General features: G+C 49.3%; 3 protein-coding genes across 6 annotated transcripts in view; 2 read left to right on the forward strand and 1 right to left on the reverse strand.

The window, feature by feature from the left end:
- Micall1 (MICAL-like 1) overlaps nucleotides 1-6,538 on the forward strand; it is a 30,427-nt gene extending 23,889 nt beyond the window's left edge. The window contains exons 14-16 of the mRNA NM_001419632.1: nucleotides 968-1,082; nucleotides 1,245-1,291; nucleotides 2,104-6,538. Of these exons, the coding sequence (NP_001406561.1) occupies nucleotides 968-1,082; nucleotides 1,245-1,291; nucleotides 2,104-2,225 (284 nt within the window). The 3' untranslated portion in view covers nucleotides 2,226-6,538. The remainder of the gene's footprint in view (nucleotides 1-967; nucleotides 1,083-1,244; nucleotides 1,292-2,103) is intronic.
- C7h22orf23 (similar to human chromosome 22 open reading frame 23) lies at nucleotides 4,261-11,858 on the reverse strand. Of its 2 annotated transcripts, XM_006241992.4 has the most exons (7): nucleotides 11,758-11,858; nucleotides 11,485-11,596; nucleotides 9,942-10,004; nucleotides 5,893-6,075; nucleotides 5,223-5,351; nucleotides 4,932-5,032; nucleotides 4,261-4,810 (listed from the first exon to the last, which is right to left on the reverse strand). In XM_006241992.4, the coding sequence occupies exons 1-7, from the start codon at nucleotides 11,758-11,760 to the stop codon at nucleotides 4,739-4,741; spliced, it is 663 nt and encodes a 220-aa protein (XP_006242054.1). In that variant the 5' UTR covers nucleotides 11,761-11,858; the 3' UTR covers nucleotides 4,261-4,738. The 2 variants fall into 2 exon arrangements, with proteins under 2 accessions (XP_006242054.1, NP_001007709.1); NM_001007708.1 differs by having other exon boundaries at nucleotides 11,485-11,842.
- Nucleotides 11,859-11,896: 38 nt separating this feature from the next.
- Polr2f (RNA polymerase II, I and III subunit F) lies at nucleotides 11,897-23,601 on the forward strand. Of its 3 annotated transcripts, XR_010053048.1 has the most exons (7): nucleotides 11,897-12,048; nucleotides 14,669-14,738; nucleotides 16,131-16,261; nucleotides 21,054-21,125; nucleotides 21,298-21,439; nucleotides 22,248-22,346; nucleotides 22,856-23,601. XR_010053048.1 is itself a non-coding variant. In NM_031335.3 (5 exons), the coding sequence occupies exons 1-5, from the start codon at nucleotides 12,029-12,031 to the stop codon at nucleotides 21,386-21,388; spliced, it is 384 nt and encodes a 127-aa protein (NP_112625.1). In that variant the 5' UTR covers nucleotides 11,984-12,028; the 3' UTR covers nucleotides 21,389-21,429. The 3 variants fall into 3 exon arrangements, 1 of the variants encoding a protein (NP_112625.1); XR_355831.5 differs by having other exon boundaries at nucleotides 22,248-23,601; NM_031335.3 differs by lacking the exons at nucleotides 22,248-22,346; nucleotides 22,856-23,601 and having other exon boundaries at nucleotides 11,984-12,048; nucleotides 21,298-21,429.
- The last annotated feature ends 992 nt before the right edge of the window (nucleotides 23,602-24,593 follow it).

Here is a 24,593-nt window from a genome sequence, read left to right on the forward strand (position 1 = left end):
CAGCTTGCCCCTGATGCTGCTTTTGAAGATTAGGCTAGTTTATGGGACCCTGAGGGAGATGGGCCCATAGATGCCACAAAAGGCCACCATGTGAGAGGTCAGGCTGCTTGGGTTCAATGACTTTGTCTGGGTAATGCTGGCAAAAGGCTTAGTTTTCTAAAACTTCAATTTCCCTGCACGTAGACTAGGAGCTCAACCTACCCAGGCTCCAGGGGTGAGGACACAGGAGAATTGGAATTTAGGTAGTGGCTGTGAAGCCATTTGCTGTCCCCAGGATTGGGCTGGGTTTCCTGTCCCTCAAGGTGAAGTGGGAATGGGGTAGTTCCTGGTAGCTTAACACATGAGTGGCACCAGATATGGGCACCCAGCCTTGCAGGCCCTGAGGGTGGTCCTATTGAGACATCAAGCATCAAGAGGCCTGGAAGAGGGAAGAATCTGGAGGGTGGCAAGTGTTAGTGACACCAGGGGGCCCATTGTCCCTCCGTTTGCCCTCCTCCATGGCCGTGGGGGCACATTCCGCTTTGTGACTTGGACTGAACTGCTTCTGCAGGTGGACTCCTGGGAGTTCCTTGTCCTCCCTGTGCTTGTTCACTCAAGCCAGTCCCATGTTGCTTTCCACAGGAAGCCACCCTTTGAGCATTGCTGGCCCTGCAGGGTGTCCTTAGATGGTATTTGGTGGGCACCCTGGGCCTGCATGGTGTCTTTGACCTTTGTGTTTTGTGGGCAGGAAGCTCTTGAGCATTTTTGGCTCTGCAGGGCATCACTTGAAGGGTATTTGGTGGGCAGCCAAGTGTTCTTCGTTTTTCCCTAGACCTACCTTCATTTCCCTACCAGCTTGTAAGTGGCACTCTGGGTCCTTCTCTTAATCTCACAGCAAGGATGGCCTGCTGTCTTCCGGGACTCAGGATGTGTGTGCTGTCCCTGTGAAGAGGTTCCCACCACTTACCCTGGTTTTCTCCCTTGGCAGAGAAGGACTGGACAGACGACGATCGGGCCAGAGAGAAGGTGCTGATGCAGGAGCTCATGACCCTCATCGAACAGCGCGATGCCATTGTCAACTGCCTGGACGAGGACCGGCAGAGGTGCCACACCTGGGATCCTGTTGGGGGAGCAGCTTCCTGGTAGAGCCTAGGAGGGCACTTGCCTCATCTCGCCCTGTCCTGTGGGGTCTGGAGCTTGGAAGGGACTCACAGATAACCTGGTTCCTTCCTGTGGTAGACACTTAGCTTCTCTTTTTTACCCAGGGAAGAAGAGGAAGACAAGATGTTGGAAACTATGATCAAGAAGAAAGGTGAGGGGGTTGGGGATTTAGCTCAGTGGTAGAGCGCTTGCCTAGGAAGCGCAAGGCCCTGGGTTCGGTCCCCAGCTCCGGGAAAAAAAAAGAACCAAAAAAAAAAAAGAAGAAAGGTGAGGCTCCCCTGAGGAGGGGCCAGCACTTGCTTGTGAGCTGCAGCCTGTGTTTGCAGCAAGCAGCCCCATGGGATGCTTGGCTGTAAAGCAAACTCCCAGCCCTCTGGAGCAAGGGAGGCCAGTCCTTGCCAGGTTTTGAGGGTAGCCAGGGGATTCCTTTGTGTCCACAGGACAACTGTGGTTTAGCAGGGGTCCTATGCCCTCTGCTCTGCAAGCTGACTTGGGGGTCTAGGAACCCGGAGCCTGTTCAGGATCAGAGTATCTGTCGTGGCTAAAGGATGCATCCCTGAGAGCTGGGGCTTGGGGCTTGACCTCAGTTCCATCCGTGACTCACTGTGCCCTTGTGGCCATGTGGCTGAGGCTAGAGCCAGACTGGCTCCTGGTCCCAGCTTGGGCACATGAGCTTTGTGATGGCACCTCTTTCCAGTGTGGCTGGGGGTTACAGAGTTGACTATATGAAGTGCCAGCCTGAGCTTAGGCACCTGTAAGCAGCACAGTTAGTGTTGGTTCCTTTCAAAGGCATACATTTTACTTGGGAAACTGAGGTTGAGGCATATGGTTTCTGAGGTGTCTCGGTGAAAGGATGGCCTGGAGCCCTTGATGGTTGCATACCTGCTCAGTGACACTGGTCACTGCCCATCCTATCCAGGTGCTTCCCTCCCTTCCTATCTGAGTCTTTGTTCTTTGCTTCAGATTTCCAAAGAGAGGCAGAGTCTGACAGTAAGAAGAAGGGCAAGTTCAAGACCATGAAGGTGCTGAAGCTTCTGGGAAACAAGCGAGATGCCAAGAGCAAGGCCCCTACGGGCAAGAGCTGACAGCCAAGGAAGCTGCCTTCCTTTCCTCTCCTGGATCCTGGAGGCCAGAGCAGCACTCTGCTGCCCCTGGACCTGCCAAGGGGGACAGTGACCTTGGGAAGGAGTCTCTGGGTGACCTTTGCCCTCCTCAGGGGTCTCCAGCTGGTCTGGGCTAAAGATTTTTCCCTCTTCCCTGTGTCCCAGACAGCTGTGACTTTGCCCTGACTCCAGATGCTGTGACGTGCCTGGGGACAAGCAGGGATGCAGGCTCCAGGCAGAGGCAGTGGCTCTCCTTGTTGCTCTCTGAACCAGGCCAGATGGGGTCGTCATCAGTCCTGCTCACAGCAGGCCCTGGCTTAGGGCTTGCATACCTTGCAGCAGGCCAGCAGCAAGGTTGGCTGCCTCGCTGCTTCCTTCCGCCCTGACCCTTGGCCCACCTTCCTGTCTAGTGCAGATGCCCTTGAGACTCTGTCACCTCACCCTGGAGCTTTATTTATGAAGTCTCAAGTCCAGCCCTTGAGTGAGTGCTCTGTGTAGTGTCAGAAGGGAATGGACTGATGACAGTTGTTTCCTCCCCCTCATCTCCCTCCATCTGTGGAAATCCTCATCTACTACACAGGGACCTCTGCTGGCTGTGCTGGGGCCGTGACTCAGGTCAGCCTAGGAAGGTGTGCTTTGGCTGGAGGTTCTCTAATTCAGGCTTTCTGCCCACTCTATGCCCAGGGGATGGGCCCATTCCTTTTTTGTGGTTGGTGCAGCCTGTCTTTTCTGTTGTCTCTTCACTCTGAGGTCTGCTAGCCACTCACCACTGAGTGAAGTGATGGGATGCCTCTTTTTGCTGTGGACTGTGCTAGGCAGCTTATGGTCCAAGCACTGTTCTTACACTCGCAGACTTCAGAGTTCCTCCCTCTGTGCATCCTGGGAAGGAACTCACTATATCTCAGTTGCCGGTGCCCTACAGCCTTGGGCACAGCCACATCTGTGCCCTCTTGCTTGTCTGAGCTGTCCACTCAGTTGAGAACCTGACCCATGTAGCCTTTGGTGGTCTCTCCAGATGCACCTGCTGTCCTAGAGCCAAGGCCACCACCTCAGAGGTCTTTCACAGGAGCCTTATGACTCAGTTGCTATAACCCAAGAGGGCTCTACCAGGCTGTTTCACTGTCAAGGAAAGTTCATATCTCAGTGGAACAGAACAACCTTTCTCATAGTCACCTGTGTTCTGTGAGCATGGGCCCAGGGTTGCCAGATCTTGCCCATTTTTTTCAGAAGAAACTCAGAATCCAGTTCTCCTACAGGTGTAAGTTGTAAATGTTGACATCAAAGTTGAGTTTCTCATTGTGGACTACACTTGTCCTGGGTTTTCCATTGCGCTAGGCCTGTAAATTTGAAAGCTTGTCCCTACTAATTGAATGCTCATCTGCTGGCTACTGCATAGACCAGTTTATTCTATGACAAGGACACAGGTCATATGTTCTATTGGAATTATGGGGAACGTCCAGCAGGAGCAGGAAATATTTTCATTTATGGGATAGGAAAATGACAATATTGGTGAAGGTCAGGCTGCTCAGGGTCAACCGCCTAAAGGAAGGACACTGATGTGCAGTGTACCACCTGGGATGCAGGTGGTGCACCTGGTGGGGAGTGGGTGTACCAGCTGGGGAGCAGGTGGGGTGCCAAGTATCGAGAAGGGCTGCTTTCCTTGTCAGGTGCTGCTTGACCTTCAGGCTGAGGCCTCAGGGGCCCTGGAAAGGAACTGTGGCATCTGCCAGGGCCCTTTTGCATAGGGCCTTCTCTTTTGCATTTTTCCCAGTCTTTGGATGCCATCCCCGTGACCTTTGCCCTGAGTGGGCTGCTCTGCAGTTAATTACTTGAGTATCTTGGTGAACATGAGTTTTCACACCGTAGTCCTGAAGGTTAGCACTGGTTGCAGGCTGCTTATGAACCTTGTTAACCCTTTCTTCTGGAAATTTGCAAACAGCCATTAGACTCCACCTGTGCTGGACAGATTCTGAATCTGAACAAATAAGCAGTACCCTGGGGAAACAAGGTGCACATGTCACGGCCAAGTGAAATGTGTTTATTGGCCAGTTAATCATTGTGGTTAAACATTTGCCTAAGACTACAAGGCGGCAAAGACTTAGATCCTAAGGAAGGAAAGAATCATGTTCACTTTTAGGTTCAGAAAGGCAGAACAGAGCACCTGAGGCCAGCTGTGACATCAGAAAAGCCGGAGAGAGGGTGCCCTCAGGCACACGTCCAAGGTGGTGAGCCTGAGCTTCACCATGGTGTGCCTGGGCCTTTCCCTAGAAAGGCTTCAGTACAGTAGCTGGGACATGGACATCCCACTGAGGCTCTGCATCCCTGGGCAGCGTCTAGGGTACTGTCTCATGCCCCAGGACAGTGCCATATCATGATCTGGCATGGCCTGTGTGGGTGGACAGGCCTGGGAGGTGACACTGCAGAGTGAAGGGCTCCAGTTCTGGCTGTTGTGCTAGGTTGGCAGTCTCACTGGGCGAGCCCGCCCTAGTCTTGGTCTAAGTGGTGGTGAGGGCCTTCCGAAGCTCCTTGCTCCTCCTGCGATCAATGTCCTCCATTTCCCGGAGTTTCTGCAAAGAGCCGCCAGGAAGAGCTGTGGTCATGGCAGGATGCCTGAGATGCCACCTATCCTTGAGGCCTGGGTTCCTCCCATTTGACTCTACTCTTCCCCTCTTTGGTGGCCTCTCCTACCTGGGAGATTTCAGCCAGGATGATTCCTCGGTATTGCTTGCCCTGTCCCAGAGCCTCCATGGCAGCCAAGAATTCTTTCCTGTCCTGGATTTCCTTCACCACTGCACAGAGGGGAGGGGCCATCATGTGCACAGGGCAGTGTGACTAGAGTGCACAGGGTCTCAGGCAGTGCATGGTCTCTGAGGGAGACTGGGTGTCTATCAAGCCATGTTGCTCTTGTTAGCCCCAGCAGTTCTACACCACACACTACACAACACACACACACACACACACACACACACACTAGCTCACGTTCGTCAAACCGGTCCAGCTCAGGAGCTGGGTCTTCTTGCTGCACGTGGGGAACCTTTTTCCGTTCCTCCATGTCCTTCCCAGTGGCAAAGATATTTTGGAGTCTTCGTTTCTCCTTCTCCAGATCTCCTGTGGGGCCCAGAAATGATCTTGCTAAGTAAGGTACAGAGCAAGGCCTGCTCCCTTGTTCCCATTAGCGGCTGTGTGCACTGTGGGTATCTGGGTTGTGAGGAGTGGGCCTCTCCAGATCCCGCTCTTCACTGTCTGTTCCTGAGCAGAACTTGTTAGGCTAGCAGTGGAAACAACCAAGAAAAGGCACCAGTGCAAAGCTAATGGGTAACCCAGAAACCAGGCCTCTGAAATGACCTGTGTGTAGGAACTGTGGGGATGTTAGTGGGTCTGGGCCAAAGGCAATGTTAGAGGAGGAGGGGCTCCCCAATGTGGCCTCAAATGCAGGCAGATGAACTTGAGGGAACAGGAGGATAAGCAGCTCACAGCCACATGTCCCTCTGGGATTGGGAAAACTGGATTAATTTGAAGGAAGTTCTAGGAAGATAAAGGGGGCCACCTGCCTGGTTTCCTGCCAGAGTTTGTTACTAGCTCGTTTGAATGATACTGTGTGTCCTGGGCTGATGTGACCCCAGAAGAGAGCTCTACGGTCACCACTTACTGGTGGCCTGAGGCTTGAATTGCTCACGACTGTATGCCCCATTGGCTTGACACAAGCTGGCGGGCCTGAGGTGAGTGTGGGTAGCCAGGATGGGAGGCAGGTAGATGGCTGCAGCTGATTTCTTGGAGGGAGAGCCCCTCTGGCTGGATGTCGGGTTGCACTGCAGGGGTAGAGGGGCTCCTCCTGGGAAAAAAAAAGAGCAAGTGGGAGCACCTGTTTGGCTTGCTTTCAGAGAAATAAGGTAGCTGCCAGAAGCCAAACAGTGTAGACAGTCTCCAAATCCGTCCAGGCCCGCTCCTCTGAAAGCTATAGTAACAATTAGGTGGTTGCTCCTTGTTCTTGAAGCTTCTAAAACATCCAAGGATTGATCGTTTGGTATGTACACATACGGTTCTTACACTGGATCATACCCTATGGTCAGTAACAGATCCTTTCACTTAGCAATTTATCACGGCCAGCTTCCTGTAAGCACATGCACAGGTAACTTATTTTTCATAGCTGTGTACTAGTTGTAAAAACGTTACATTATTTATTCAGCTAGTCCACTTCTGGACATTCTGGTTGTCCCTGGTATTTTGTTTCTTTTTTGTTGGCTGGATTTTTACTACTTCTGACAATGCTGCAATAAACATTCTTATACACTGAAGCTTCAGCATGGCCCTCTATTTCTGTTTCTTTTTCTATTTGTGTGTGTGTGTGTGTGTGTGTGTGTGTGTGTGTGTGTGTGTGTGTGTAATATGTATACAGATTTCAACCCATTTGATACAGCATTATTTTGGAGATCAAAGGACAACTTTCAATAATCAGTTCTCTCCAACCAAGTTTGTCCCAGGGATGGAGCTCCGGTTGTTAAACTTTGTAGCAAGCATGATTTACCCATCTCACCAGCCCAGTGTTTTGGGTTTTTCCTTTTCTTTAAGGCAGGGTCTCTATCCAGACTGGCCTCCCAACTCCTATGAAGCTAGAGAGGACCTTAAACTTTTGATCTTCCTGCCTTTGCCTTCCAAGTACATGGATGACAGCTATGGACAGCCACACTTTTTTTTTTTTTTAATAATAGCTACCATTTATTGAGCACCTACTCTATTATGTGCCAGGCACTGTGCTAGGCACTTTTCGTACAATATCTAATTTAAATCCTCACAACAACCCTGTGAGGTAGGTATTATTATCATCATTTTACATATGGGAGGACTGAGGCTCCAGAGAGGTTAAATAACTCTATTACACAATCAAAAATGATAGAGCTGGAAATCAAGCCCAAACCAACCTGACTCCAAATCCCATGCTCTGTAATGTAAGGAAGGGAGAGGAACAGCTGAACTTCAGAGTGTCTTGAGTATAAGGGTGTGAGATGCTGACTAAGCCCGTGTAGGTGTGGCTTGTAATGAAGGTCACAAGGGCAGGAATTCGAGAGGAATAATACTTGGCTGGGGACATATGGACAAGCCTGGGGAGATGTCCAGTGGGGAATAAAAACAGATCTAAAGAGAGGGGAAGCTGGGGTGGGAGATCCAGATTTAGAAGTGGCCAGCATATCAACAGCTTAAGAAGAGAGTGGCTGACCCTATGGGGGAAAGGGGGGAAGAAAGGGACATGAGCCAAAGGCAGGATAATGGGAGCACTGGTGAGGGATTCTCAAGAGAACAGGAAAAGGCAGAGTCAGAGAGAACTGAAGACAGCGAAGATCAAGTCATGCTTCTAACATAGCCCTTTGTTCATTAAAGTCCCTGGAAATATGTTAAATGAATGTCAAAATATCCCTACCTCAGGTTGCCCCCAAACCTGGGCTAAGGACATCTTGATGGGGGAGACATTTGCTGGGGCATGCTAGGCAAGCACTACACAGCTATTTCCTCAGACAGCCACACTTTTATGTGGTGCCAGGGATGCAATCTAATGCCTGTGTGTAAGAGGCAAGGGGTCTCTCTACCAGCTGAGCCAGAACTTCAGCCTACATGTTAGTGTTTGTCAGGGAAGTTCCTGTAAAAAGGTAACAGTGGGGGAAAACCATGAAGAGGTGCTGGGGGTGTGTGTGCCCAGGTAACTAGGCAGCAGCCAAGAGGCGAGCGGGGATTAGAAAACACTTCTGAAGCTTCTGGAAGGATGGTTTTTATTCTGCAATGTAGGAGGCCATGGGAAGGTGTGGGGAAGGGTTACCTCTCTGGGTTGCTGTTCAAAGTCTCATTCATGGCCAAGGAAAACAGTTGTTCATTTTTCACCCAGCATTGGTGGGGAGCTGGGCCCGGGTAGTGACAGATGGGATGAGTGGTTAGGGCATGGATATAGCTTATGGGCTCAACAACTGCTGCTTCCTACGTGCCTGCCCCTCACCGACCTGAGAAGATGCCTTGTTCTCAGGTGATCAGCTCCAGCTCTAGCTCTTCCTTGGGTGCGGACTCAGCAACTAGTTATGGCTGCCATGATGCTAGGTGTTCAGGTGAAGGAGAGGGGTTTGTTGTCCTGAACCAAGCTCCAGAACAACTTAGGGTTTTTGTTTTGTGGTTTGGTTTAGTTGGTTTTTTTTTTTTTTTTTTTTTTTTTTTTTAAGATTTATTTATTTATTATATGTAAGTACACTGTAGCTGTCTTCAGATACACCAGAAGAGGGCATCGGATCTCTTTACAGATGGTTGTGAGCCACCATGTGGTTGCTGGGAATTGAACTCATGACCTCTGGAAGAGCAGTCGGGGGCTCTTAACCACTGAGCCATCTCTCCAGCCCCCCCCCCTTTTTTTTTTTTTTTTCTTTTTTGGTTCTTTTTTTTTTTTTTTCCGGAGCTGGGGACCGAACCCAGGGCCTTGTGCTTCCTAGGTAAGCGCTCTACCACTGAGCTAAATCCCCAGCCCCAGTTTAGTTGTTTTCTTGTTTTCGTGGTTGTTTGTTTTTGAGACCAGGTTTCTTTAACAACGGTAGGTTTTAGTTAAAGAGAGGCAGAGTGAATCCCCGGGGCAGCAGCCAAAGCTATGAAGCTTCAAGGAAGATTTGTCTCTTAAGGTTTATTTGGTTTTGTTTTATGTGTATGAGTGCTTGCATAGATGGATGTATGTTGTGTGCATGCCCGGTGTCCATAGGCGGATCTCTGAGACCAGCTTGATCTACAGAGCAGATCCTAGGACAGATAGAGCTACACAGAGAAACCCTGTCTTGAAAAACAAAAATGTATTTTTAGTTATGTGTGTATACACCATATACATACATATATACATACATACATATGTACGTACATACACACATACGCCTGTGTGTCTGTGAACCACAGTGCCCAGTGAGGACATAAGCTGGAGTCACCCTACACGGGAGCTGAGAACCAAACTCAGATCTTCTACAAGAACAGTACCTGCTCCTATCTTAACCCCTGAGCCATCTCTCCAGCCTGCCTCACTCTCTCCAACCCTTTTTGTTTTTTTGAGACAACCTTTTTTTCTTTATTTATTTATTTATTTTTTTGGTCTTCCATTTTTGTGTTTGAGACAGGGTTTCTCTCTCTGTGTAGCCTGGCTGCCCTGGAACTCACTCTGTTACCAGGCTGGTCTCAAACTCAAGAGATCCACCTGCCCCTGCCTCCCAAGTGCTGGACCACCACCATCGCCGGCACCCAAGCCTTTTTTGTGTAGTCATGGTTGGCCTAGACCTTGCTAAACAAACTCCCACTGCAATAAACTCCCACCTTTATATAGAGGAGCATTGAAAACCTATCCCTGAGCTGTGCACAGTGGCACACACTGTTAATCCAAGTACTTGGGAGGCAGAGGCAGGCAGATCTCCTAAGAGATCTGTTTGAGGCCTGCCTGGTTTATAAAGTTCCAGGACAGCCAGGGCTACACAGAGAAACCCTGTCTCAAATATAAATAAATAAATAAATAAATAAATAAATAAATAATCCCTGGTTCTGGGGTTGGGGATTTAGCTCAGTGGTAGAGCGCTTGCCTAGAAAGCGCAAGGCCCTGGGTTCGGTCCCCAGCTCCGAAAAAACCAAAAAAAAAAAAAAAAAAATCCCTGGTTCCTCTCCCCAGAAAGTCTCTTGAGTGAGAGTGACTGTCCTTACTTTTCATGGTGTCCATGATATGGCGTTGCTGGAAGTTTGTCAGTTTGGACTCCTTCATCATCACTGCAAAAATAAAGCCATCTTTGAGTTCCGGAGCTTCAGCAGGCACCCTCCCCTGACCATGACCCACCCCTGCAATGCCCCACTGTAGCACTGTCTCCTCAGCTCTGCACCGAGCTCTCCCACTCCTCTGCCTACTTCATCTTCTCCAGAGTGCATGCCACTTCTGGTTTTTTCCTTTTCTTGTATTTATTCATTTGTTTTCTACCTTTTTATTTATTGGTTTATTTATAGACATAGTCTCACTATGGTCATAACTTGGTATATACATTGGGCAGCCTCACACACACGTCCACCCACCTCTTTCTCAGAATCAACGACATGAGCAGCTTTTCTTCCCTTAAGAGAGAGAGAGAGAGGGGTTGGGGATTTAGCTCAGTGGTAGAGCACTTGCCTAGCAAGAGGAAGGCCCTGGGTTCGGTCCCCAGCTCCGAAAAAAAAGAAAAAAGAAAAAGAGAGAGAGAGAGAGTGAGAGAGAGAGAGAGACAGAGAGAGAGCGCGTGTGTGAATGTATGTGTGTATGGGTGTCTGTGAAGGCCAGAAAAAAGGCACTGAATCATAGGAAGCTAGAGTTATAGACTGTTTTGGCCCACCTGACATGGTTGTAGGGAATTGAACTTGGGTCCTTGAGACTAGCAGTCAGTGCTCTTAATCTCTGAGCCATCTCTCCAACCCTTATATTAAGGATAGGTTCTTACTATATTATACAGACTCGCTTTTCTTGGGCTCAGGCGATCCTCCCAAGTAGTAAGCTTGCATAGCTTTATATCTGCCTAAGACAAACACACACTTTTTTGGTGACTGGCTAACATGGGTGCTGGGGACTGAACTTTCAAAGAGTAGTAAATGCTCTTAACCACTGAGCCATCTCTCCAACTGTAACACACACACTTATTTTGGCGTGTGGTGTGCTGGGACTGAAATCCAGACTTCACATCTGCCTAGAATATACTCTATCACTGAGTGACACCCCAGCTCTATAATTTTCTATTGTTAATTTTTCTTGTTACCCTCCTGTACTATTAGCTCTATAAGAGCAAGAATTGGCTTTCGCAATCCTCTCAACACTCTATTCCGAATACCTAGGACAATATCCAAATCATATATTGGGTTTTTAGTCGTTGAATAATTAAATGCATGCAGGTTCATTCACATAGCAGAGTCTGGAGCTACAATTGTGTGCGGAAGCTGGCTCGTTCTTTGCCTGGTGGCATTCACCATTTAGAAGATGATAGCTGGGACACTAAACACCTGTAAGACTATATATTATGCTAAACCCGGTGAAGGGAGTTGAATGTGGTACTGTGAAGGTCCTACTGTGGTGGGAAGGAGATAGGCTTCATTGAAAGTGCACGTAAAAGATGAGCTAACCATTCCAAAATTCTCCATCTCTGGCCTTTGATTCTCCCCAGAACCCTTCTGAATCCCAAGCTCTTAAGGGAAAACCGCACCGCTCAAGTCTTTGGTCCGCTAATGCACTAACCTCTGAGAAGCTCACAGGTCCCCGGCGTGTAAGCGGCTTGCTTACGGCAGCGGTGGAACCCGGTTCCGTTTGCCACTGCGTCCACCCTCTCCTGTGAAGCCATGGGAGGGTTCTAGGAGGGAGAGAAGGAATGACCAGCCCTCTTCCCGCGTCGCAGACAGACCTCTCATCGCTAGCAACCTAGGAGACTGAGAAGCTGGTGCTCGACCCCTCGGCTCCGGACAGCGCGGTGACCACAGTCCTTATCCTGACGGTCTAGGGCGGAGCGCTCACCATCAGCGATGACCCGGGCGTGACAGAGCCTTCCTCACGGAAATCCTCCGGGGAGCCAGAGTGTGAGCGTCCTCACCAAGCACTCCTTATTACCATGGTAACTAGCAGACACGCCCCCACGCACGCGCATTAGCGCTCGCGATCGACTGCCTCCCGGAAGTGATTGCGCCTAGGTCACGGCGCAAGCGCAAACCACACGTGTTGCCGCAAGGGGCTGAAGCGCGCGTTTCTCTGCTCTGCGACCCGGACCGGCCAGTAAGGAGAAGGTATCATGTCAGACAACGAAGACAAGTGAGCGCGGGCCACGGAGGGACGGAGGTTGTGGTGCAAGCCGGGCTCCTGGAGTACAGGCTAGTGGGTCGGTGGGGCGAAGTCTTCAGAACTTATTACCTCGCGGAGCAGTGGGGACAGTGGGCAGAGATTTCGTCCGTGTAGCCCCTGCCCACCGAGCGCTCCCTTTCTGGAAGTGAATGCCAGTGGTGTAGCTTGCGTAGTCGTGGAAGTAGGGAGGAAAGAGCAACCCAGAGAATGGCCTGGAAGGCTGGGAGCAGACGCGGACTTGGACTAGGTGAGATAGTAGCAAAGGTGGCCAGAAGTGGGAGTGGACTCTGGAGAGCTTGAAGTTTAGTGTTGTTTGAGACAAAGTCTCACTCTGAAACCCAGGCTGGCCGGGGATTCATGATGTAGCTAAGACTAGCTTTGAATTTGCTACAGTCTTTTGCTTCAGCTTCCCAAGTGTTGGTATGTCTGGTATGTGCTACCAGACCCAGCTGGATTATAGACATATTTTTATTTTATTTATTTGGAGAACAAATATAACCATATATCAGGTGGTTCGAACTTAGAGATCCATCTACCTCTGCCTTCCAAGTGATGGGTATTTTTGTTCTTTTTTGAGACAGAGTCTCTCTACATAGTCCTAGCTGTTCTGAAAGTCAGTGTGTAGATTAGGCTGTCCTCAAACTTACAGAGATCTGCCTGCCTTTACCTCCTGAGCACTGGATTACAGGCGTGTGCCACCATGCCTGGCTCCTGATATATTTTAAAGATAGAACCTAAGGGATTCCCTGATGGGCTGGCTGTATGTGTTAGGTCAAAAGATAAACTATGGTAGTCCAGCTATATCAGTAGTATAGATGTATCAGTCAGAACTCAGAGGCTGGGTGTGGTGGCTCACAGGTATAATCCTAGCACTTGGGAGAGGCTAAGGCAGGAGAATTGCCATGAACTAGATGTCAATCTGTGCTAAATAGTGAGTCTCAGGCCAGCCAGAGTTACATAGTATTCAGGAAAACTGACTTCAACACAAGCAGACAAAACACAGGCAAAAATGCAATGAAAGCAGAGATGGCAGTGCTGACCAGGGCAGAGTGCCACCAGAGAAGAGATGGCTAGTTAGTGACTGAGGGAAGAGAACCCAGAAAAGGAGCCCCTTCCCCAGAGTGGGAAGCAGGAGGAAGGAGCCCGGTGTGCTGGCTGTCGGATGAATGTCTGTGGCAAGGGTTCAGCACTGTAATGATCGTTAGTGAAGCTGGGAGTGGTGCAAGTGTTTGGTCCCAGCACTCAGGGCAGACAGGGGCAGAGGGATCTCTGAGTTCAAGGCCAGCCTGGTTATGGAGTGAATTCCAGGACAGCCAGGCAGCACAGAGAGACACTTTGGGAGGGCTGGGTTAATCGGTGAGCACACAAAGGGTGGCTTTGGAGCTTGAGGGTGTGTTGAAAGTCTTACTGAGGCGAGAATATGACAGGGAAGAGAAGAATTGGCAACAGTGGGTTTGGCAGCTTCCTCATACATTTTGTGCTACAGGAGGCTGATGGAATGGCTCAGTGGTAAAGGTGTTTTTGCTGCACAAGTAGAAGGAGAGAACAGGAAAGGTTGTCCTGGTGGTGTATGTGGACCCGGTAACTGGAGGCCATGAAAATGGCAGTGTTGTCTTGGCCTTACGTTTGTTTGTTTTGTTTGTTTTCTCCACCATAAGGGAATATGGAATTAGACTGTAGCAGGAGGAGAAAGAGAATAATGATTGGTTGGCTGGTTAGTTGGTTGGTTTTTTTGTTGGTTTATTTGTTTTTTTTTTTTTTTTGTTTTTTTTTTTTTGTTTTTTTTTTTTTTGGTTCTTTTTTTCGGAGCTGGGGACCGAACCCAGGGCCTTGCGCTTCCTAGGTAAGCGCTCTACCACTGAGCTAAATCCCCAGCCCCGGTTTATTTGTTTTTAAAAGAGGCCGGTGATGCTGGTAGTGTGTTGGTCCTGAGAAGGCTGGGGATTTCATGCATGCTGTATATACACTCTACTTTTGAGTTACAAAAGTAACTCCAGTCCTGGAGTAAACTTCATTTGCCTTTGCTCTTGAGACAGAATCTTACTATGTAGCCCAGGTGGAGTTCAAACTCCTAGTTCTCTTACTTCCACTTTCCAAGTGCTAGGCATACTGGAGTGTGCCACCACACCATCAGATTTCTATTTCTCTTCTTACGATAGGCTGACGAGAGGGATGGCTTAGAGGTTGTCAACACTTGCCAATTTTCCAGGGAGCAAAACCTTCATTCCCAGCACCAGGTAGAACAACTCCAGCTTCAGGGAATCTCACCCTTTTCCGGCTTCCACAGGCACTTGTGTGTGTGTACACTCAAACTTACACAAGATAAACATTGAACAGTCTCCAGACCAGAAAAGTATCCATTTACATGCTGACTAGAATAGTTCACAAAGAGGGAAACCACAACAAACGAGTCCTAGCAAAATGTAGGGACATATGGGACAAAATTGGAGACATAAAGTGACCCACCAAAGTTTGGTTCCCTTGTTGGGGATTTGTCAGTTCCACGTCCGTCTGTCCATCATAGCTGAGACAGTAGGCTGTGTCTCTGCTTCTGGCCAGTGATGCCCTAACCACTGGTTTCTTCTGGCAGTTTCGATGGCGATGACTTTGATGACGTGGAGGAGGACGAAGGGCTTGACGACTTGGAAAATGCTGAGGAGGTCAGTAGCGAGCCCCAGCCTTGGCCCTGCAGCCGGGGACACCGAGGGATGAGCAGTGCTCACCAAGAGCTCTCGCTGCCCTTTTCCCAGGAGTGAGCTTCCACAGATCCGCTCTGGGCCTTCTGAGTGTCACCTCAACTAGGTCTCGGGATTATTGTGTCTTATTATGTATGATTTGTTGTTGTTGGTTTTTGGGACTTGTTCTCAGTAGATAGCCTGGAGTTTACTATTTAAGCCAGGCTGACTTGTAGGTCACGAGAAACCAGCCATCCTCTGCCACCCGAGTGGTAGGATTAAAGGCAGCCCAGGCAGAGGTAACTTTGGTTTTATTCACCACTGTATCCTAGCACTTACAGTACAGTTTGGCATACAGTAAGCACTCAACAAATAGTTACTTTTTTTAATGTGTATCTTTATGCACATGCATGTGTGCCATGTGTCTGTGTATGCAGGCACACTTACCTGTGCAGCACACATGGAGGTCAGAGGTCACTACCAGGCATGGTCCTCTATCGTTGTCCATCTTATTTTTCAAGACAGGATCTGTCTAAACTTGGAGCTCAGCTAGACTGTCAGCCAGCAGGCCCTAGAAACCCTTCTGTCTCTACTACTAGTTCTGTGTGTATGGGCACACACTGTTACAGCATGGAGACTGAGATCCAAATTTGGGCAGTAAGCATTTTACTCTCTGAGACAAACCCTAACCTAATTCTTGGTTTTAGGATCATGTAAACTCGTCCTGGGCTGTGCACCTTCCTGCCAGCAGCCATTGCTCTAAGCTTTTGTTTTCTTTGCTAGTTCCTAGCTCTGCTGTCAGAAACTCTTTGCTTTGTGCCTCGGCATCTGTGCTAGTCTGGCCAGATTATTATTACTGTTACTGTGTGCACAAGAGCTGCAGGAGATGGGACCCAGGGCCTTATGTGTTCTCTGTCTCTATCCTGAACAGAGCAGAGTCCAGCGGGCTGTGCTCAGTATGGGTTTGACTCTTTCTCATTTACCATGACTGTTCTCATCACTTGACCCATTGACTCATTTGCCATATGAAAGATCAGGTGTTTGTCCTGAGCTTCTGGTTCAGGGTGTGCTCATCACGTAAAGGGCCAACCTTTCGGGCAAGGCAACTGGTTCTATAGTTCTGAACACAGTCATCTTTAGTGCTAGCTCGGAGATTTTGGTCAGGTCAGCTAACTTAAAGCTCCTGGTAGGGACCACAATCCTCGCCTTACAAGTTGGTAAAAATTAAGAAGTAGTGTGTAGGGTGTTAGTGAGTGGTTGCACCATCCATGACACCCAGAAAGGACTGATGGTGGTGGGGAGTGTCTGCGTCATTGTCTTCCTACCTGATCCAAAACTTACCCTAAGATTTCCCCTCATTGTTTGTTTGGTATCCAGGAGGGTCAGGAAAATGTTGAGATTCTCCCATCTGGTGAACGACCGCAGGCCAACCAGAAGCGTATCACCACTCCATACATGACCAAGTACGAGCGAGCCCGAGTGCTGGGCACCCGGGCTCTCCAGATTGCGTAAGTGTTACCCGTTGGCCGTCTTCTGGGTCAGCCACAGTGAGCCCCAGGCTTCTGGTCCTGCCCAGTCCCGGTGTGGCAGAGCTTGTGATGTGCTTTAGGTAGCCTATGGTGTAATGTAAGAAATAGACTTGAAAAGTGACAGTAAAAGCCCTGGTCAGGCCTGGTGGCACAGACCTGTGATTGAAGACACTCAGGAGACAGGAACAGGAGGATTGTGGGTTCATAGGCCCACCTGAACTACAGAGTGAGTTCAAGGCTAGTCTGGGCAACCAGCAAGATGATGCCCCAAGGTAAAGAATGAAAAAAGGTCTGGGGTGGAGCTCAGGTAGGGGTCTGCCCAGCTCATGTGATTACCTGAGTTCAGATAATTCCTGTCAGTTGGTCAAACAAAATAAGAGTGAATTCAGGCAGGGTTCCAATAGCCCCTTCAGGCTTATGCTTGTGTTGGGGAGACTGGCCAGCCCAGCGAAGTGAGCAGGGCCCTTCACTTGGGAAAGCCTAGGAGCAGCAGGCTTCTGGGTTCTAGGACATTGAGTAGCATTTTCTGTTTTCCTAAATTTGGGTGGTAGGCAGGTTGTTGCTATAAAATTATAAAAAATGACACTTGTTCTGGTTCCTGCGAGTTCCCACTCCCGAGGATCCGCACACTCTAGCTGTTTCTCTGTTACCGCTTTCACACACCGTCCCCTTGGTGGTTGTTACCACGCATGAGACTTACATAGTGTTCTGCAGGCTTTGCTAGCATGGCCTCACACCATGCTAGCCCCAAGCATTCTATAGACTAACACAGCTTCCTGTCACAAACTGTTCACACTCCCAACACCCAGTGAAATCATTACTCAGCAAATTGGAACCCAACAACCAGATTTATGTGTTAAATGCTCAATGTACAATACATCTACACAATTGACTTACAACCAATTGATAATGTATAATTGTCCACCTAGACACATAAAGCCCTGTTCACATCCATCCCTTAACAATATACATAATGGACTGGAGAGATGGCTCAGCGGTTAAGAGCACTGTCTGCTCTTCCAGAGGTCCTGAGTTCAATTCCCAGCAACCACATGGTGGCTCACAACCATCTGTAATGGGATCTGATGCCCTCTTCTGTGTGTCTGAAGACAGTTACAGGGTACTCATATAAATAAAATAAATCTTAAAAAAAAAAAAAGAAACAAAAAAACCGGGGTTGGGGATTTAGCTCAGTGGTAGAGCGCTTGCCTAGCAAGCGCAAGGCCCTGGGTTCGTCCCCAGCTCTGAAAAAAAAAAAAAAAGAAGAAAAGAAAGAAAAAAACCAATATTCATAACAACCTGTAAATGTGCAGAGAGGAATCTTAACATCTTCCTCCATGTTCTCCTGGCTCCTCTCTTTCTCTTGCTCCAGTCTCCTCTTCTCTCTAAAACTTCTCCTGCCTATCCTTCCTTCTCGTCCAATGACAGGCCTCGTTCTGTCTTGTACCTGCCTTCACCTGTATGACATCATCGTACAGCAGATAGGCTCAGCCCATCCAGTGATTGCTATAACCTCAGAGGAGGCAGAGTGTTAATGGAACTCTAGTGGGAGACCCAAGCTTGATCGAAACTGCTGACTCCTCACATGTTGGTATGTGGAATGGTGGGTGCTTCAGGATGGACGAAGGAGAAAGAAAAGCACAGCAGTGGAGCATTCTCCCACAGGGCACGTGGAGGCCAACTTGTTGGGGAGGCATAGTGTTGTGTACATCCCCTCATAGCGGTTCATACCGCCCTGGGTAAAGGGTTTTATGTGTAGACAAGGTCCTCAGTCATTTCTCAGCTATAGACCTTTCTCCGGCGCCCTCTTCTGGCCTCTGTGGGCATCCACACACTTGTGGCCTAGCCGCATAAACACAAGCATACCTAAGTGAAAATAAAAACATTTTAAACTCTTCACACACAAGATAAATACAGTCTTGTTTCAAAGGGCTGAGAGAAGTTAAAAGAATGTCCTGTTCTTAAAGGGAAACTGAGTCACAGCCACCTGTAACTAACTTCAGCTTCAGAGTCTGACCCTTCTGGCTCCATTCCTGCACACACCCCAACATAGACACACGAATACAAGTATTTTTTAAAATTGTAATAAATAAATAAAACTAGTAAAAGATGTCAGTAAACCTACAGGGACAGGTTCAAAACTGACTCGTGTCTGATAAGCCAGTGTGGAACACTCACAGGAGTGAGGCGTCCTGACAACTCAGTCTAAGCCAACTGGATGGTCATACTCTGTGGGAGTAAGATGGATCCTGCTTAGTCCGGGCTTTAGTGTTCCTTCCCCTAGGGAGCCCATGCCCTCTGTTCAAGCACAGCCAGGCTGGATTCTGTACACTGAGGCCTGGGCTGTACCTTTGCTTAGGGGCTGAATGAAATGCCATCTTGGATAGCTTTTGGCGAGTCCAGTCTGGCCTGCGTGCGCCACCTGCTGGCTGATGTCACTCACCTCATCTTCACTGGATGATGGTGACATGTTTATTTTAGTAGCTGCAGCACAAGACAGTCACTTCAAAGCCTGCGCTTGCATGTCTGTGGGGCACTGATGAGCGATGCCCTTCAGTTACTGCTGTGATGTGAGGAGAGAGTGGACACGGCCGGTCAGGTCAATGGTTACTTATGTAAAGCACTCTGTGTATGTATGGCAAACTAAACAGGACCTTACATGTTTTACTGCTGAGCTATACGTCAAGTTTTGGGGACATTTCATTATGTCAGAAAAGACATTTGGTTTCTGCTCTTTGGAAAATTTCAGGATTTTAGGATTAGCAGAGACCAGAATATTTAGTCACAAACTAATAAATGTCAGTCTCAAGGTGGTCCCCAGAGTCACCCAGGTACCTCTGAAGGTATAATTCTCAGACCCCCTCATGAGCTGAGGGATTCTGTCTGGATCAGCAGTTAAGAGCACTTGGTGCTCTTGTATCCAGTGTCCTCCAAAGGCACTGGAAACCTCCATGTAAGCAAAACACCCATACACATAAGAAAATCATTGGTCTTTTATGGCCTGGAGAAGGCACTGGCCCTTGATTTTGGATGCTTGTTCGTAAGTCTGAATCTATTGGCGTCAGGCTGTCCAGGGTTATTAGAAGCGTCTGTCTGCAGGAGACAGGCCTGGAGTTGATGTGCCCTTGTTTGCCATTGGAAGTTTTGCTTGGACCAAGCATTAGCTGGGGCCTGGGCCCTCATAGTGGATCATGTGTGGTTCTGGGCCACCAGACAGATGTTCATAGTCTGGTGTGGACAGTAGTATGGTGGCTTTGATGCCAAGAAACGCATGTTTAACTCACCGGGGGCACAGAAGACAGATTCCCAAGGCTCAATGGTTGAGAGCACAGACTGCTCTTCCAGAGGTCCTGAGTTCAATTCCCAGCAACCACGTGGCAGCTCACAACCATCTGTAATGGGATCCGATGGGACACTCTTCTGGTGTGTCTGAAGAGAGCAACAGAGTGCTCACATAAAAAAAAAAAAAATTAAGTATATCTTTAAATAAAAAAAAGGAGACAGAGGTGGGTGAGGACAGAGAGTAGAAATGAAAGGGATCTGTGCCTGTTGTCCATGTTGTGACAGAAGTCCAGAGGACAGGCTTCTGGCTTAGTACATTTGGCTCACAGTCCTGGAGCTTAGAAGGTTCAAGAACATGGCAACTCACCTGTGGGGCCTCAAGCTGCATCGTAATATGGCAGAGTGCTGTTATTTGGTAGAACTGAGCAACCTTGCTAGCTTGGATTTCTCTTCCTTTAATAAAGCCACTTAGGCTATCATGGTGGTCACACCTTTGTGGCTTTCTTTCTTTTTTTTTTTTTTTTTAATTTTTTTTTTTTATTTATTTATTATATATAAGTACACTGTAGCTGTCTTCAGACACACCAGAATAGGGCATCGGATCTCATTATAGATGGTTGTGAACCACCATATGGTTGCTGGGATTTGAACTCAGGACCTCTGGAAGAGCAGACAGTGCTCTTAACCACTGAGCCATCTCTCCAGCCCCTTTGTGGCTTTCTAAGAGCTCCTTCTCCAATACCGTCGTCATCTTAATTTGGGGGACACTTAACCATAACCTAGGGGAGGCATGGAAGTTTGTTCTGGCTTGAATGAGGGGCCAGGCTGGAAGAGTGTCACTCTTCTGGGGGTGTTGCTATGCAGGGCCTTCTCTGATGGGGTATGACATGCAGATGACTTCAGTATGTTACCTGGGACATATCCCAGCACAGTGGTGAGGAGCAGACCTTGGCTCTGCCTCTCTGCCTACGTGACCTGGGGCAGGACACCTTTTATATTGGATAGTTTATGTATTTACATTTCAAATGTTATCCCTTCTATGAAGATGTTCCCACTCCCACCGCAACACCCTGGCATTCCTGTACACTAGAGCTTCACCTTTCTGTACCTAGTTTCCATGATAGTAAAGTGGAAGTCAAAGTAGGCCTCTCCCACTGAGGCAGAGGTCATGGCAGGTAGCTGTCAGTGTCTGGCGTGCAGAGCCTGTCTGCTATCTGGTTTTTGTCATTGTTTCCCCAGTGAGGTAGGGATCTCTTCTTCAATTTTAGAAGAGGCTGTTGGGATGTGGAGAGAAATTCGGTGACTTGTGCTTACAGGCACAGTTTAAATCCAGTCTGCCAGCCTTCCCTCTGCTCAGTGGTGGCTCCCTGAACACTGCTGCCACCAGGCCTGCCTGTCCAGGTGACCTTGCTAGATGAGGATCAGGACAGCAGATCCACCTTCTCTGAGCCTTGTCTGCTGTCTCTCCAATCTTTCTCTGTCTCTGCAGGATGTGTGCCCCAGTAATGGTGGAGCTGGAGGGGGAGACAGACCCTTTGCTCATCGCCATGAAGGAACTCAAGTAAGTCTGCCCCTCCTTCAGAGTATCTCGGGCCTCTTTAGACCTGTGGCTCATGCATGGCCAGCCCCCGGGAGCCAAGGGAGGGCATTTCTGTGACACGTGCTACTACCACCTGTTCTCTGCTGGGAGCCAGGGCACCAGCTCTCACTTCATTCGACTTCTCCCCACACAGGGCCCGGAAGATCCCCATCATCATTCGCCGTTACCTGCCAGATGGAAGCTATGAGGATTGGGGCGTGGATGAGCTCATCATCAGCGACTGAGCAGAGCTGTCAGGCTGTGCCAGGCACCATCTCTATGCCCATTTTATACATGTAAATAATAAACTTCACTCTTCACACCCCCTCTGCCCCTGTTGCCTGCATGCTGACACCTGCTGCTTTCTTGTTCCTGCCCTACTACAGGATGGGCATACATTGAGGTGACCCTGTGACTGTTAGCTCTTTCTAAAGCACCAGGGCCCCCATCCCATCCCTCCATCTCTCCCCATGCACCAGAGCAAAAGCTGCTGCAGGGAGACACCTCAGCTGCCTTCTCAGCAGACAGATGAGTCTTTGTGCCCAGGGAGCTGGTTGCCACGGAAACCCCCAATTTCCTTTCCAGTGGGGACTGGCTGCAGGGGCTTCTCCCTTCTCAGGAGTATCACAGAGCAGGTTTCATCAAGCCAGCCATTGTTCCTAGGGACCTGCCTTGAGCTCTTATCGAGGACTCAGATCCCCTTTCAGGAGCGGTGCTTTAGCAGGAAGCGTGGGGGTGCAGTGATCCCCCACTGTCCCCAGGCAGAGCCCTGTTGGGCAAGGCAGCAACTGCAGCCCTATCACCACTCTGTCCCAGGCCAGTGCCACTCAGTGCCCCCATGGCCTACCTTTCTGATCTACTACCTTGTGCCCTCTGCTCCTCAGACCTGAGTTTGAGTCCCTCTCCTGCCTCAGTGGGCCCTCTTGTGCATCCTGCCTCCCACCTCAGGAAGTTCCTTTCATATCCTGGGGTAGAGTCAGGGATGGTAGGGCACACCTGTATTCCCAGTATTGTGGAGGTGGAGGCAGGAGGTTTGCAGTGAGTTCAAGGTCAGCCTGAGCTACATGAGACCTTGTTTTAAGATTTTTTTTTTTTTTTTTTTAGAAAAGAAGGTAACCCTGGACACCCACATAGTTGGAAGGAAGAATGGCTTTTGAGTGGCTCAGCCTGACCTCTGGCCCACTGCAACTCTCAGGAGACATGGTGTGCCACATGGGATTGGGCACCCTGGTCAGGGTGGAAGGAGGAGTGGCCACAGTAATAGGAGGGGTGCTTGCTGCTCTGGATAAGGGTTAATTCTGGGAGTCATAGACTTCGCACCCCTACCACCCTCCTCCAAGCCTTTGGAATCCTTTAATCAAGTTGGGTGCTGAAATTTCAGCTCTGAAATGCCGCCTTTGTGCTGGCATCCAGGCAGCCGCCCCAGAGTGCGGGGGTCACTTTCTCGGCCCCATTTCTCTAAATGGTGTCTTTGTTCCCTGCTGGGCTGCTCAGTATCAGATGTGATTAAGGGAGATGAAGCTTGGATGGGGGGGGAGTTAACCCTTAGGGGATAGGGTGCAGGGAGATGGGAGAAGTGGGTGCTTTTCCTCTGACCTTCCTCTGAATTCTGCTCTTCTTGGGCAGCCCCTTGTTGACCTGGCAGGCCTGGGGTTGTCTCCTGTGGGATATGTTGTCACCTGCCAACATTGTAAAGTCTCCCATCTCCTTAGGTTTATGGTCATCTTGTCAGTCATTTAAAAACACCTGATACCAGAGCTGCTGCTATGCCAGAGCACATCCCAGCCTGTGTTGAAGGGATGAACAACCTAACTGGCTTCCATTTCGTCTTCCCCCCATGGCCATTTTCCTGCAGCCTACACCAGTGGTGATGACCTGGGCGATCTCATGAGGTAGTGGGTCCCTCTATTTTTGGGGCCCCTCCATCTTGTCAGCTCTGTTTAAAGTTCCCCCTTGGAGCAGGAGTCCCATAGACTGGAAATGGAAACATGTCCTGCTTTTCAGTAGAGGGACAAGTAAGGGTCCCCATGAAAGGCTGGTATGAGGTCACTTCGTATCTTACAGTGTTGGTGTCATAGATGGAAACCTGCAGCCAGGAGTGGGTCTTAGGAGTCGGTATTGTCAAATCAAATGAAAAAATATAGACTTTTATGGTATCTGGTCTGGTAGGTCAAGAGACTGCCTCAGCCCTGGTTTTACCCAGGGAGTTGGCAATCTCCTGACACCTGTGATGGGTGAAGGACACATTCCACGTGTGAGGAAGAGAGCTGATGTGGAGGGGCACTCAGGGTAGTGGCTCCCCTTTCACTTATGAGTGACTTCAGTGAAGATACTCAGATGTGTAGGTGTATTTACTTGGACCCCAGCTCACGGAAGGCCAGACACCAAGATTTAGCAGAGGTGGAGGAGTGGGTCAGATTCAACAGATAATCTATTAAAGATCAATAAAACACAAAAACAGTGTCTGTGTGGTTCACGTGGTCCGCTGCTGCATCAGATACTGTTGAGAAGAGCAGGGGCTTCAGATACCAAGCTTCGAGGCAGCCAGCATTGGGGCAGGCGGTGAGAGAGCTTATGGGTTGTGGGGTTAAGATGGAATCGTAAAGTGCCCATCTCCCATGGGCCGATGGGGATGGAGGGACGGTGTGGAGCAGTGGGGCCTAGAAAGCAGCTCGGGACAAACTGTTAGGCACCAGCTTCCCGAAAGCATCAGACAGCGAGAGCTATTCCCTCAGGCCAAAGGATGGGTACCCCAGGGAAAGGGAGCAACGGGGAACACACTAAGAACTTTGTTACTATGGGAACGTCCAGCTGTTGGCACTTCCTCAGTACAGCTTGGTAGAGATTTCCCCTGACTTTGGTGGTGTGAGCTTGGCAGTGGCATAGGCCATGGCCCCTAATAAGGACAAACAGGGAGCACAGTGGATGGGGCTTGGCTTAGACTGAAACAATCTGCTGCTCTGGTGGCTCAGCTAGATGCTGGCATGGGCGGTTTCTCCCCCTACCCTCTCTGAGTGTGTGTGTCTGTGAGGCATCTGACTGTGTTGGGGGAGGTGATGGGTGGAGGTGTGCAGCCACAGAAGGTCCATCCATACCCATACATTCTATAGAACCAGGCCTGACCGCTCACCTCAGGAACAAGGGAGACTAATCCACTGCTCCTTTTTGAAAAGCTGTCCCTGAGTTCCTGGCCCACTCCCCTCTGTCACATGACAAGAGTGGCTACAGTGAGCTGAGCAGAAGGTTGGAGTTAGAGCTGGACCTGAAAGGAGTGGGTAGCCCCCATGGTGGCTTTCTTCTGAGGCTTAGACCCTAGACGTAGGTCCACCCATCAGGAGGCTGGTTGCCCTGACTTCCTTCACTGTCCACATGTCCTTAGGGGGAAAAGATCCTAAGGAATCTCTCACTTTTGCACTCTGCTAGCTGCTTGTGGAGAACCTTTGAGGAAGC

Source organism: Rattus norvegicus, chromosome 7, assembly GCF_036323735.1.
Source record: "Rattus norvegicus strain BN/NHsdMcwi chromosome 7, GRCr8, whole genome shotgun sequence".
Taxonomy (NCBI): domain Eukaryota; kingdom Metazoa; phylum Chordata; class Mammalia; order Rodentia; family Muridae; genus Rattus; species Rattus norvegicus.